The sequence below is a fragment of the Furipterus horrens genome, unplaced genomic scaffold, assembly GCF_987537825.1.
Source record: "Furipterus horrens unplaced genomic scaffold, mFurHor1.1.pri manual_scaffold_2, whole genome shotgun sequence".
Taxonomy (NCBI): Eukaryota; Metazoa; Chordata; class Mammalia; order Chiroptera; family Furipteridae; genus Furipterus; species Furipterus horrens.
The window spans coordinates 140310540-140324584 of record NW_028327172.1 but is presented as its reverse complement, the minus strand read 5'-3'; the positions used below and the strand labels follow the sequence as shown (position 1 = coordinate 140324584).

The following is a 14045-nucleotide window of genomic DNA, read 5'->3' as shown; positions in this document are numbered from 1 at the left end:
TTTCACAGGACATTGACAGAGTCCCGTCATTGCTACCATAAAGCTTACAAAGCCCAAAGTATTTACTATCTGGCCTTTACAGAAAAAGTTTGCCACCACTGCAGTAGGTAAAGGAGAGGGCTGTAGGAGGTGAAATTTGAAAGGAAGGTAGGGCCAGATCCTGGCAACCTCAAAATAAAGTATCAATTCCTTAGTCATGTTCTATAGATGTAGAGGACTGCTAAGATTACAAGACTGTTGTGGTTTTTTTTACCTATTCCTCTTTTCTTTGGTCCAGTACTCAATTAAAAAGTATTAAACTAGGAATATTTTGTGCCCATTTTCCCTTAAAGGATCTTGCCAATGCCCCTCATACAGACTCTGTTATTATAGTAAATATTGAAGGTCTCAGGGACTATATAACTGCCAAGTGTGTAAATTAATAAAATTACAGAGATCTAGTTATTATGAAATTGTTCTAATTTCAGCTGGAAAAAAAGAATTCTTGAAACTAGTATGTTCCTTCCCCTCCCCAACTAAGTCTCAGAAAAGGTAGAGCAAGGAGACATGCTATGAACCAAAATCTTAAGGCACATTGTTTCAAAAGTTAAAATTTTAAGAAGAAAAGTTATACAAAATCTGATCACAATTAAAGGAAAATTAGAGGCCAGTCTCTCTGGTGAAGATAAATGCAGAAATTCTAAGCAAATCAAGTTTGTATAACAAGGAAAACAACATGACAACCAAGTTGAACTTATTCTAGAATGCAAGGTTGGTTCAATATTTTAAAATCAATCATAATTCAGTTATTTAACATGATAAGAAAAAGTATATTATCATCTCTCCTCAGTCTGGGCACTACTGACATTTTGGGCCAGATTATTCTTTATGGGGAGAGGTGTCCTGTGCATTGTAGGATTTCTAGCACCACTCCTGGTCTATCCAGCAGCACACCCACAGTTGTGACAATCAAAAATGTCTCCAGATCTTGACAAATGCCACATGGAGGGTAACATCACCGCCAAATAAGAACCACTTCCATACAGGAAGAAAAAGCACTTGACAAAATTCAAAATCCATTCATTATTTTAAAAACAAAAAGACTTAGCAAATTAGTAATAGAAGAAAACTTTCTTAATCTGATAAAGATCATTTTAAAAAGAAACCTCCAGCAAACATACTTAATTGTAAAGTATTGAAAGCTTTCTCCCTGATATAGGGACAAAGGTACCACTTCAAATTCACCTGCCTGGGGAACCCAGCCAGGATGATAAGGCAGAATGAAAGAAATGAATGAATGGCATAAGGATGGAAGGGAGGAAATAAAATTGTTATTTGTAGACACTAATCTCAGTACATGAAGGCATATACTTTATTTGCGGATTGTAGATATAGAAGGTTGAAAAGAATCTACAGATAAACTTATACACAGCAAATTTGTTAAATTTGCATAAGATCAGTATACTTGGTATTTCTATATGCCATCAATAATTAGAAAATTTTAAAAGTGATACCATTTATAATTTCATCAGAAAACATCAAATACCTAAGAAGACATATGATGAAAATTGTAAAATCTCACACTGGAAACCACAAAATGTTAAGAGGAATTAGAGAATCAAATCAGTGCATATCAAACTTCAGTGCATTAGTATTACCCAGAGGGTATGTTCAAACAGAGTGAAGGTCCCTCCCCTTAAAGTTCATGATTCAGTAGATCTGAGAGGTGGCCCAAGACTTGGTACTTCTAACAAGGCCCCAGGTTCTGCTGCTGTTGGTTGAGGTAGCACACTTGAGTTAGCACACTAATAGCAATACATGAAGACATATACTTTATTTGCAGATTAAAAAATATTGTAAAACATCAGTTCTCCTCAACTTGAGGAACTTCTGTGCAGTCCCAAAGTCCCATCAGGGAGGAAACTGACAAGCTGATACTAAAATTTATATAGGATTTAAAGGGACCAAGAAAAGCTAGCACAGACTTAAAGAAGAATAGCAAAACTGGAGGGCCTTAAACTACCAAATATTGAGACTTACTCTAAAGTTATAATCATTAAAAGTGTTTATGGGTATACAAATAGACAAGTAGACAAATGAACATAAAAGGGAATCCAAAAACAGACCTACACATGTACTGTCACCCGATTTACAACCACAGAGACCTGTGGTGGAGAAAGGAGGTGCTGGCATGGTCGGGGGACCATTTAGAAAACAGTGAATCTTGACCTCACATCAAACTTGAAAGTTTATTCCAGGTGGATTGTAGCAGTAAATATTGAAGATTAAATACAATGATGATGCTAGAATAAAACATTGGTGAATATTTTCATGACCATGCAGTAGGTAGTGGTTTCCTAAATAGGACACAAAAAGCTCTAATCATGAAATTACTACATTAAAATTAAGGACTAGTTGCAGGGATTCCTGGACCCATAGTCCCCCGCGGGTGAAGAAATTGACCCAGAGACAAATGACCTGGGGAGCAAGGGAGAGCACCCCTCAGAGGAGAATGCTGCTGATCCTTTTCTCAGTAGAGCTTTTATTGAGTTAGCTAGAGGCAGAAATGCTTGGCTTGTAAAAGCAGCCCTCCACCCAACCATAAAGAGGATCATCAAAAAGGAATATAATCAATACATTGTAACAGTTGGTTAGACTTTCTGGCATTAGAGCACATTGCAAAAGATTAGATTGTACTCCTTGAGTTAAGCATTCTGTTGATAGTAAACATCCTGCTTTATACAGATCTAAAGCTGGATAAAGCAGGACAGGCCTCAAAAGATACATCGCATTCCTATTCCTTCCCCCTAGCAGTGACCAGTGGTGTGGTATTTGAAGCATGCCACCAGCTGCTTCCCGCTTTCGGTCAAGTCTTACAGTCCCATTTTCAAGCCTGGCTTGCACAGCAGTTACAATTTCCTATTCCACACAAAATATTCTCCTACAACTAGTCACCAAAAGACCGCATTAAGAGGGAGAAAGCACAAGCCAGTGAGTAGATTTTTTGCAATAAATATATACAAAGAGATTATCCAGTGTTTATAATCCTACAAATTATTTTTAAGACAATTTACAGAAAAATAGACAAAGGACTTGAACAGGCTCTTCATAAGGGGATCTCCAAATGGCCAGTTAAATATTATGGAAAATAATTGCTCAGCACCATTAATCTTATTGGGAGTGGATTGGAAATCAGAATGAAACACTAGCACATACCTGCCACACAGCCCTGCAGGAGCAGCTGCAAATTGGAATGGCCACTCAGAGAACTGTCTGGCTGTATCTACCAAAGCAAACTGATATCTTATGACCCAGCAATTGTATACAGGCTTTTAGCCAATGGATTGCTTATTTTCCTAGCAGTCTTCTTTCTGTCTGCTTACATAATGCTTGCTGTAGATATCCCTCTAGCAATATTCGTTATATATTCTGATCTAACCCATGCTGCAGAGTTTCCTGAGTCATCATTCCTTCAGCTCCTAAGGCCAGGCTAGTTGGAGAAATTTACATGTATTCTTGTGTTAATCATCCCCCAAACAAGTGTATACTATGCTTTAAACTAAAGAAAAGACCTGCAAATTGTGGAGACTATAGTCCCTGTGGTAGGCCTGGGTGTTAGACACTTTGGGTAGGAGGGCATGTGAGCACCTATAGGTCACAGCAGGTAAAGAATTACTTTAGCCAGAGGGAGCAGCTCTTAGCCACCTCTGCTCCCACCATATCTTTTGCTGTTTTATCAAAGTTCATGAGCACAGTATAGAGTCCACTAGTTCTATAAGGTTTATGGAAAGCACAGTCTTCCATGAGTCTCTCCCATCTCCCACTCACCGCAGGCAACGACTTAATTCATACCTGTTTCTTTGTTATTTACCTTCATTGTCCCCCATTATTGACATTTGACTATATGTCTTCTAAGCATTTTTGTATGTGTGTACATTCAAAGTATGCATACATTTAAATTAAATCATCAAGGCAACTATTTTTCTGTATGTATCATTTTCACTTAACATTGTATCCCTTGAATTTGTAAAAGCCCGTTAATAAGCATAGCTATCACAGTAGCCACTGAGATGAGACTACATATAAAAACAATTATAATTACTATATAGGTAAAAAGCAAAATATACAATAACTTGCATATATTATCCATGCAAAATATGTATGCATGTGGACAAAGGACTTGAAGGGAACAATGAAATACGAAAATTGTTTTTCGGGGAAGAAAACCATTATATTCTTTTGAAAACACCATTTTAAATGGCTATATAATACTCTATTTGTGAAGGTGCCATGATTTATTTAATCATAATGTCCTTATTATTAAACATTTTGGTTGTTTCTTGTTTTGCTTGTTTTCTTAATATAATTATTTGTGTGTGTATGTGTGTGTATTGCTACAGGTAAACTGACTCACAGATACATGCTTTCACAGCTTTAGTGTTTTTCTGTGGTTAATAATCGTTTCTATTTCATTTGCTTTCTTTGTGTTCTTTGTAGCCCTTTGGCCTGCTCTGAATTGCACTGGTCATTCACTGCACAGCTGACATCCTGGGACATTACAATTATCCTGGGATTCCCTCTCATTTTCCCGTTCCCTGGCTCCCGTATCTTTTCTTGGTTTCCTCCTTTGTCTAGGGAACAACCCTACTCCCAACTCCGCTGCAGCAAATTGCTGAGAAAGGCAGATGTGGGAGTTATGTTGTTTAGACATGGCATTGTCTTAAAGCGTCTTTATTCTACCATAACCTAAATTTGGCTAGGTATAAAATTAAGAGTTCTGAATTCATTCAAAAGATTTTTGATTTTAAATTATTTTTTTATTTTTCAGTTACAGTAGACATACAATATTATATTAGTTTCAGATGTACACCCAGTGATGGGACATTTATAACTTACTAAGTGATCATCCCAATAAATCTCATACCCATCTGACACCACAGATAATTATTACAATATTATTGACCTACATTCCCAATGCTGTACTTTACATCCCCATGACTGTTCTGTAACTACCAATTTGTACTTCTTAATCTTCACCTTTTTAAACCATCCCTCCAATGCCCTTCCCCTCTGGCAACCCTCAAAATGTTCTCTGTATCAATGAGTCTAATTCTTTTCTGCTTGTTCGTTTGTCTTTTTTAGATTTAATTGTTGATAGATAGGTATTTATTGCCATTTTACTTTTGATATTTTTTATCTTAGCTTTTCCTCCTTAAAGAAGATCCTTTAACATTTCATGTAATACTAATTTGGTGGTATTGAACTCCTTTAGCTTTTTCTTGTCTGGGAAGTTCATTATTTGTCCTTCAGTTCTAAATGATCCTGGTTGTAGGTCCTTGCTTTTCATCATTTTGAATATTCTTGCCAGTCCCTTTTGGATTGCAAAGTTTCTGTTGAGAAATCAGTTGAAAGTCTTATGGGAGCTCCTTTGTAGGTAACTAACTGCTTTTCTCTTATTGCTTTTAAGATTTTTCTTTGTTTTTAATCTTTTGCATTTTAAGTATGATGTGTCTTGGTGTTGGCCTCTTTGGATTCATCTTGTTTAGGACTCTATACTTCCTGGGCCAGTATGTCTGTTTCCTTCACCCGGTTAAGGAAGTTTTCTGTCATTATTATTTTAACTAATTTTTCACTTTCTTGCTCTTATTCTTCTCCTTCTGGCACCGCCATGATGTGAATGTTGGTACACTTGAACTTGTCCCAGAGGCTCCTTACAATATTCTAATTTTTTGGATTCTTTTTTCTTTTTGCTGTTCTGATTGGGTGTTTTTACTTCCTTATATTCCAATCACTGTTTAGATTCTTGGTTTCATCTACTCTACTGTTGATTACCTATAAATTATTCTTCATTTCAGTTAGTATATCCTTCATCTGTGATTGGTTGTTTCTTATGGTTTTCATGTCCTTTTTTATACTGTGGAAGTTCTACGTTCAACTACTCTTCCCCTAAGTTCATTGACTATTCTTATAACCAGTGTTTTGAACTCTGCATCTAGTATGTAGTCTCCATTTTGTTTAGTTCTTTTACTGGAGTTTTGTTCTGTTCTTTCATCTGAGACATGTTTCTTTGTCTCCTCACTATTGCAGCCTCCCCGCGTTTGTTTCTATATATTAGCTAGAGCTGCTATGTCTCCTAGACTTGGTAAAGTTGCCTAATGTAGTAGGTGTCCTATAGGGTCCAGTGGCACAACATCCTCATTCACTCTAGCTGGGCGCTCCAAGTCTCCCCCGCCTCCGATGTGGGCTCTATACACCCTCCTCTTGTAGTTGAGCCTTGATTACTGTTGGCATGTCAATGGGAGGCATTTACTACAAAGCTAGTTGGCTGCAAGGACTGTCTGTGATCACTGTGGAGGATGAGCTGTGCAGGAACCCACCCCACAGAGAAGGATTTACTCCAGCGAGGCTCTGATGCCTGGCCTTGAGTGTGTCACTTGTGGAGGTGGTTGGATGGTGCTACAATGTGGTCTGAAGCTGTCCACTGAGTGTGCTGACTCTGGTGCCTCCTGGGAGCTGCAAGCCAAGGTCATCCACCACCTGTGTTCTGCCTGGGGCTACCTGGCATGAGCTATTATATGAAGTGATCTGCAGATGGCTGCTATCTGTACTGGGCTTGGAGGTGCCCAGGCAAGGCCAAGCTGTGAACCAAGGCTGGAGGCTGCTAATGCTGGACCTGGAGCCACTTAGGGAGAGGTACAGGGCCCGCTGAAGCCAGATGCTTCTTGTTTGAGAAATTTTAGGAAAGTCTGAAGCCTGGGTCAAGACAGACCATTTGTATGGAAAAGGCACTAGAAACAGCTTGGGTGGGCCTGCAAGTTGGATAAGACAAGGTCTCAGGAAATCACCAGGACAAGGTGAACAGTGATAGCCAAGTTGATAAAGACTCAGGTGTTACACCTGCCTGCTGGCTCTGAAGGGGTAGAGCTCATCAAAGGAACAATGACCTCTGCCAGCACTTCTGTCTGGGAAAAAGCTGTCTCTCCAGCCCTTGCGCTGATGCCAGACAATTCAGTTCCTCCCCATAAACCTCTGTAGATTTTTGAGCTGCTGCCCCAGTGCTGGAACTCGAAAGCAGTATGTCGGAGTAAGTCTGTGTGCAGGCCCTTCAAGAAGAACTGCCTGGGACTCCAGAACTCTCCATTTCACTCAGCCATAATACCCACTGGTTTTTAGAACCAGAAGTTATGGGGACTTCTCTTTCTGGCACTGGAACCCTGGGCTGGAAGGCCTGGAGTGGAACTGGGTCCCCTGGCTCCTCAGGGGGCACCTCTGCAGCTGAAATATCCTTCCTGGTTTTTATCTGCCACACATGGGTGTGGGACCAGCCCATGCTACACCTCTGCCCCTCCTACCAGTCTCAAAGTGGCTGCTTCTTTATATCCTTAGTTGTGGGACTTTTGTTCAGCTAGATTTCAAGTGGTTCTGAATGATGGTTGACCTGTAGTTTAGTTGTAATTTTGATGTGGTTGTGGGAGGATGCAAGTACTCTATTTACTTACTCCATCTTGACCAGAAGCTCTGTGGGTCATTTAGGATTTTGAAGGAATCACAACATTGTCCTCTGGGTTCTAATGTTGCTGCTGAGAGCTCTGACGCTATTTTGATTTCTGATATCTTGTTATGTGTCTTCTTTCTTCACTCTCAGAAGCTTTCGGGATCTTTTCTTGGTCTTCGGTATACTGCAATGTCACAATAATGTGCGTAGCACAGTTTATGTTATGCTTGTTCATTAGGTTATTCTGATAGCCCCTTTTGATCCTTCTGTTTGAGGGCATTTTCTTTATTTTACTTATTTATTTTGGTAATTCCTTCCCTTCCTTTTTTCTGATTTCTTTTTCTGGAACTCCCATTATTCAGGTGTTGGACCTCTAGTTTTCTTTTCTTCTCTATTTAAAAGGATTTCGTTTTTCTTTTCTTTTACTTTTGATGTACTTTTCCAGTGTCTCTGCTTTATTTTCTAGTCTTTTTCTCTATTTTCTAGGCTCTTATTTAGTTTTTTATTTCTGCTGTCATAGTTTTAATTTCTAAGTTCTTTTTCTCTAGTTTTAAAATAGCCCCATGTTTTTTATAGATTCAATATCTTTTTTTAATCTGAGGATATTAATTATCTTTTTGAAATTTTCATCATTCTGCATAGTTTCTTGTATGTTGCTTTATTTTTTGTTTTGTTTTAATATGTCTCTCATATTAGAGGTTTTCTCAGCTGCTTGGTGATCATTAGCTCTATGCAAATATTTATGAGTAGAGTGTTAAGAGCCTGATTAAAAATTATCTGTTGGGTTTTGTTGACTGGTCTGCACTGTAGAGTAATCTCGCTGAGTTATTTTATTGGGGATCTATGGTGTCAGCCTTTTCTGGCCCTTGGACCATTCAAATCCCCAGAGAAGATTCTTCAATCTTCTGTGCAGAGAGTATCAATTTGGCTTCATTTACTTCCCATTTTCAATATGGTCCTTCACATGAATGCTGCTTCATGTTGCCCACTTCAAATCTCTTTTATCTTCTTTAAGAAAAAAAAATGTCTAGTTTTCTACTTGGGTGATCTAATTGCTTCCGAAAGAGCCTTTTAACCTGTTCTGCTCTTGTCAGCATCATCTTTGCCACACTTCAGAACCACTCAGCACTCCCAGTGCCTGGGCCTCAAGGGGCCTCAGGACCAAGGGAAGCCCTCCAGGACTGAGGAAAGCCCTCATCCAGGGGAAGCCCTCCAGGACCAGGGAAAGCCCTCCAGGACGGAGGGAAGCCCCTGAGGATTGGAGAAAGCCTTCTAGGACTGAGGGAAGCCCTCGAGGACAAAGGGAAGCCCCCCAGGACCGAGGGAAGCCCCCCAGGACCGAGGGAAGCCCTCAGGTACTCAGCAGGTTGATTATTAGCCTTCCCTGCTGCTGAATAAAGTTTGTCTCTCTTGGGTCTGCTGAGTCAATTACACCTGTCCTGCTAGCTAACTTCTTAAATTTTGTTCCTGTCGTCTTTTTCTATTATTTTTGTCTTTGTGATTTGTGCCTTTCCAGAGAAAATAAATCCCATTATTGTTAGTGAGGTTTTTGGAGGGAGACATAAATGCGTGAGCTCACCATCTTTAAGCAGAGATTTCCTGTGTTGCTATTATGGGAAAAGCAACTGTGTGGGAAAGCAGTACGTTGCAAAGAGCTTTCCCAAGGAGTCACTGAAGAGGAATTGCTTTCTTGTCATCAACTCACTAGGAACCACAGAAATGTAGCTAATAATAGGGTCTGGTATTCTTTATTGCTGCACCTTTTTGACAGCCTTCTTTTTCATATAGGTAAAAGGGTGAGGGACATAGAGGCACAGATTGGTCAGTGAGGTAACCTGAACAGCAGACTCTCCGCAGGTGGGAAATTTCAGAGTGCCATGGATCCTATTCTGGGCTCTGTACCTATCCAGACTTGGTCCTGGTTTTTGTGGTTGTTGTTTGTTTTTTCCTTCAATGAAGCCACTATTTGTTTTATCTCTTCCATTCCCAATCCCCAAACCTATTATATAGGATGATGAGAGCCTGAAGTACCTCACACACGAGGAAAAGGATGTCATCCTGTTTTTTGAAGAGACTATTGATTCCCTGGAGGATGACTTGGAGGAGCAAGTCCTGTGTGACAGTGGGGTACACTGCCACTCCCCACAGTCTCTGGAAGGGAGCATTTCCAGCCACTCGGAGCCAGAAGATGCCATTGACTTAGTGCAGCCAGTACCTACAGCCGGGGAACCTGAACATCTTCCAGATGTGACCGGAGAAACAGGTGAGGAGGGAAGCCCCGTCCCCAGACTCCGGCTCGCTCCGTTTGCGTTTTACACAACACAGAGGCTCTGCCTTTGGAGTCTGCCACTGTGGAGGCCACTGGGGCTTATCTGGTTTTTGTAGGGTAGTTTGTCCAGCTAAGAAGATATTTTCTTAGCATATCAGAATGAAGGGAGATTGCAAAAGGGCTAGAATTAAGAAGAGACTAATTGGGCATTCAGATAGATTTTATATCTGTATTAAATTGGAAATACCTTCAGGTAACAATTCATTATAGAAAGAAAACTTAATAAGGTTATTGTATTTTAGCTCTTGAAGTTTAATCTCACTTTTTGTGCAAGATTACACCCTTACTGCTGTAGCATGACTTTCCACGTTGGGAGTATTTGAACTGAAAAATCAGCTAGTTCAGGAAAACAGGAAAAGATCAAAACAGAAATTCAGCTCAGCATCCCCTTTGTACTTTTGCTTAAAACTCAGGGCAGCATTGAAAGAGAGGTATGCCCTTCATCCATCGAGTCCTATAACAGACCCAGAGGAGAGGGATGAGGAGAAAATATTCTCCCTAATTGGAAAAGATATTGGAAATAAATGTGGTCAAGGAGATAAGGATTGGTAATGATGAGGAGAAATAGAAGGGAAAATAATTTTGCTCTGCTGACTACAAAATACTGCCATTTGTTACGAGCCTCTAGAAATAGTTTCCCTTTTTATTTGTAAGCAGGGCTATATGATACACAGAATTTCACATACTATTATCACATATTCCAAAAATGGAGCTTAGTTTGCAGTCATCTCTTCAAAGAGGAGACTTAATATGAGCCTCCTGTTTTATCACACTTCTTTGAAGTATAATTCCTAAAATTTGAACCAGCTGTTCCTTTAAAAATGTCAGGTCATATACTGGTGCCAAGGAAAACACATTTTGAAAGTAAGCCACCTTGCCCTTCAATTCCCTAACATGATATTTTCATAACCATTTTACGTGCCTACTCTGTGTCAGGCATTGTGTGAGACTGAGATTCAAAGATAAGTAAGACACAGCCTACAGTTTTGCAGCAGGAGACAGGTGTATAAACTGAAGTGCAGAAAAGTGCTAGGTGATCTGCAATCAGTGTACATTCTCGATATAGTAATGGCTCCATGGCTGGCATAGAAATTCCACCTGGAGTGTCAGGAAACATTTATGTTGCATAGAGGAAAGCGATGGACTTGTTGGTGTGCCACACCACTTCCAGCCTCCATTCCCACTTTGTAAAACTCCCTGCTAAGGCAGGTTACTTTTCCTCCTATTAATGCCTCAAGGGGGTGGGTCCTCAGAAGCCTGCTTTTACCATGTGCTTCCCAGGTACTGACCATTTCTGACTTGGCAGTCTTTCACCTTCTCGTGCTGGGGTTATGAGAATCATGTACTCTCTTCTCTGTCATTAGTCCAGGGAACAAGGACAGAGGCAGTTCAGTTCACTGGAGGTACTGTTGAAGCTGGTATTATGTCTCTTTGAAACCCTTTCCAATTCAGTGGTAAGGAAATTAACATGTTTATTTTTATGTAAGTTCACATAAGCTTATGAGGATTCTCCCTACTTCTCAGGAGCTGGGCTTGTTGGAACGGAAGACATTCCTGTCCTGGAGCATGAGACACAAGCTGTGGAGACTTCTCCTGGACCAGAGGCCACAGCTCCAGAGGCCTTTCCTCAGCCGCCCGCCCTGCCTGCCACTGCAGCGCCAGCCCACCCCAGGAAAGAGCTGCTCTCCACTTCTCCTCCAGCAGAGCACCCCAAACTGCCGCGCTCAGTTCCCACTCCGCTTGTTATCGCCCAGAAAATTTCTGAGAAGTTGTTAGGAAATGAAGCACTTTCGCCCACCTCCCCCTCGAAGGAGGGCAGGCCTGGGGAATGGAGGACACTGACTTCCGTGGCCCCTCGAAATGGAGACCACGTGTTGTGGCACAGACATTCGGCACAGCCTGCCCCCAAGGTCCACCGCTTCCCGAGCAACATCAGTGTGACCAACAGTGCCGGGAAGGAGTTCAACAAGACCATCTCCAAGGCAGCGGTCAACGTGCAGGAGCGGAAAGCCCGCGTCCTGGCCAACATGAATGGTGTCTCTTTTTTCTCCATGGGAGAAACAGAGGATCGGGTCCAAAAGGGTGATCTCCCTGAGCAGAGGAGAAGCGTCTCGCCAGAGCAGGGGACATGTGACCAGAGCAAGCCAGGCCCAGTGCAGGAAGCTGTGTCTGCGCCGCCAGGAGGGCAGGCCAGCAGTCTGCAGTCCAGAGGCGTGCAGACAGAGCAGACCCCACCACTGGCCAATGGCTTCCAGAGCATTCACGATGTTCTGAAGAGTGAGCCTGGTGGCTTTTTCTCCACTGGGAAAACTGTCACCTTCCGACCGGACCCGGCGCTCACCAGTAAACTTGCACGCCAGAACACCAGCAAGAGCTTGTACGAACACCGGCTGCCGGACTGTGGCCAGGATTCTAGGAGGCGGTCAGGTTCGCTGCCCAGGGCGCTGGGGTTCAGACCCCAGGGCATCACTGTGCAGTTCGCTGGCCGAGGCTCCACCGAGGAAGCCCGCCGGGAGGCCCTGCGGAAGCTCGGCCTGCTGAAGGAGAACTTCGCTGGCCCAGGCTCCACTGAGAAAGCCCGCCGGGAGGCCCTGCGGAAGCTCGGCCTGCTGAAGGAGAACTTGTAATGGAGAGGGAGTGGGGGCTGGAGCAGGAGGACGGCTGGGCTTGTTTGACCTAAAATGGCTGTGCGTTTAGAGAGCAGTCACGCCGGTCCCAATGGCTGTGTCCTGCTGAGGACTCGGGAGTCCAGGCAAGTCCTGAGAACAGGAAGGGCTGCCCTACTCCCATCCCACCACTGAGCTGAGGTTTCCTTCTGTAAACGAGGGCCGGCCCCATATCTTCCTTTTTTCCAAGAACTCAGAGAATTACCTTGAAGACCTAAAGGTTTTGTGATTCGTAACTGCCATCTACTTTGTGAATTCGGGAGGAGAGGGATGGGGTCTGATTTGTTATTCTAAGCCTTTGATCCCAAGTGTATGGACTTGAAAGCCAGTTTAGGTCTCTTATTCTCAGTTCTCCGAGATAGGGACCTCTCCTTTTCCAAGAAAATGTTTAAAAACTGAGTGTTAAATTTTCACAGTGTCTTAAAATACATTTTTTGTTTTTTGTTTTTGAAGGGTAAAGGATAGTATGTTAGCCCTAAATATGCCTTTGTTTCTTGATGTATCTGGTTTGCCTAGGTTTTTTTTTTTTAGTTGAAAATTGCAATGAAACCTTTGGAGGAGGATGTACTATAATTTTTAGTTATGGGAGTAGAATAGAAAGGTTGAGTTAGGAGAGGGTGGTAATTTAAAGATAGCAAGTCTCATCTCACTGAAGGGTCTGTGTCACTGGGAGACACATGTATGAGCATTTATTGTGTATATATGTACATAATGTTTATATAAACACGTTAACATATACCTATATAGGTATTGTGTGAGCACATACATGTTCATCATTACATATATAAACTTCCTAAAACCCTATACTCTTTAATAGACACAGCCATCTCCATGGAGACAGATGACACAGAAATTGTTACTGCCTAATATGGAAGTCTTTTAAGGATGTCTCCATAATATTTTGTGAACCCAAATACTTTTTCATCTGCAATGTGTGTTCTGTTCCCAATTAAAGTAATATTCCAAGTAAGGTTCCAGATAAGCAAGATAGTTTCTTTTTTTAGTGAAGAACATTTTCAAAGATTTAATTTATCACTGAATTTTAATTTATGACTTAATTTTAGTTCTGCATGTTCCAAGGTAGCTAGTAAACAGAAGGAAAAAAAAGATTCTTCAGATCCCTTGTGTTCTGTGAGCAAGGTCTCAGGATTAATTTTCAAAGGGAAGAAACAGCAAACTAAGTGACACCACATGAGAAGAACTAGTTTGCTCCCACAGTGTTCTACATGCTGAGTTGTAGCCACAAGCATTATTATCATCAGAACTATTTAAGGCTGGCATCTTAAACCCCTAAAAATAGACTGGGAAGGGCCACACTTAGATACCACGCCCTTTTGTTATTATGTCTCAGCCACTGTCATAGAATCTGTTTCTTTCCTGTTGAGTATTGTTTAAATTCAAACTTTAAATGGGCAGTGAAGGATATTTTTCATAGTATTCAACTTGCCTTGTAAGTTACATAAAATGATTGTAATTTTTTTTCTCTTAGAACTACAGTATTTAGTGTCTTGGCTACTGCTTGTCCTCCTGAAATAATCTCATAGACCCTTAATGGTCTTAATTCAAATAGGTTTTT

The 14045-nt window shown here is 41.3% G+C and overlaps 1 protein-coding gene across 1 annotated transcript in view; it reads left to right on the top strand.

The window, feature by feature from the left end:
* The window catches only part of PROSER2 (proline and serine rich 2), a 44738-nt gene extending 31740 nt beyond the window's left edge, over positions 1-12998 (top strand). Inside the window, exons 3-4 of the mRNA XM_090266545.1 lie at positions 9485-9737; positions 11328-12998. Of these exons, the coding sequence (XP_090122671.1) occupies positions 9485-9737; positions 11328-12430 (1356 nt within the window). The 3' untranslated portion in view covers positions 12431-12998. The remainder of the gene's footprint in view (positions 1-9484; positions 9738-11327) is intronic.
* Positions 12999-14045: the final 1047 nt, after the last annotated feature.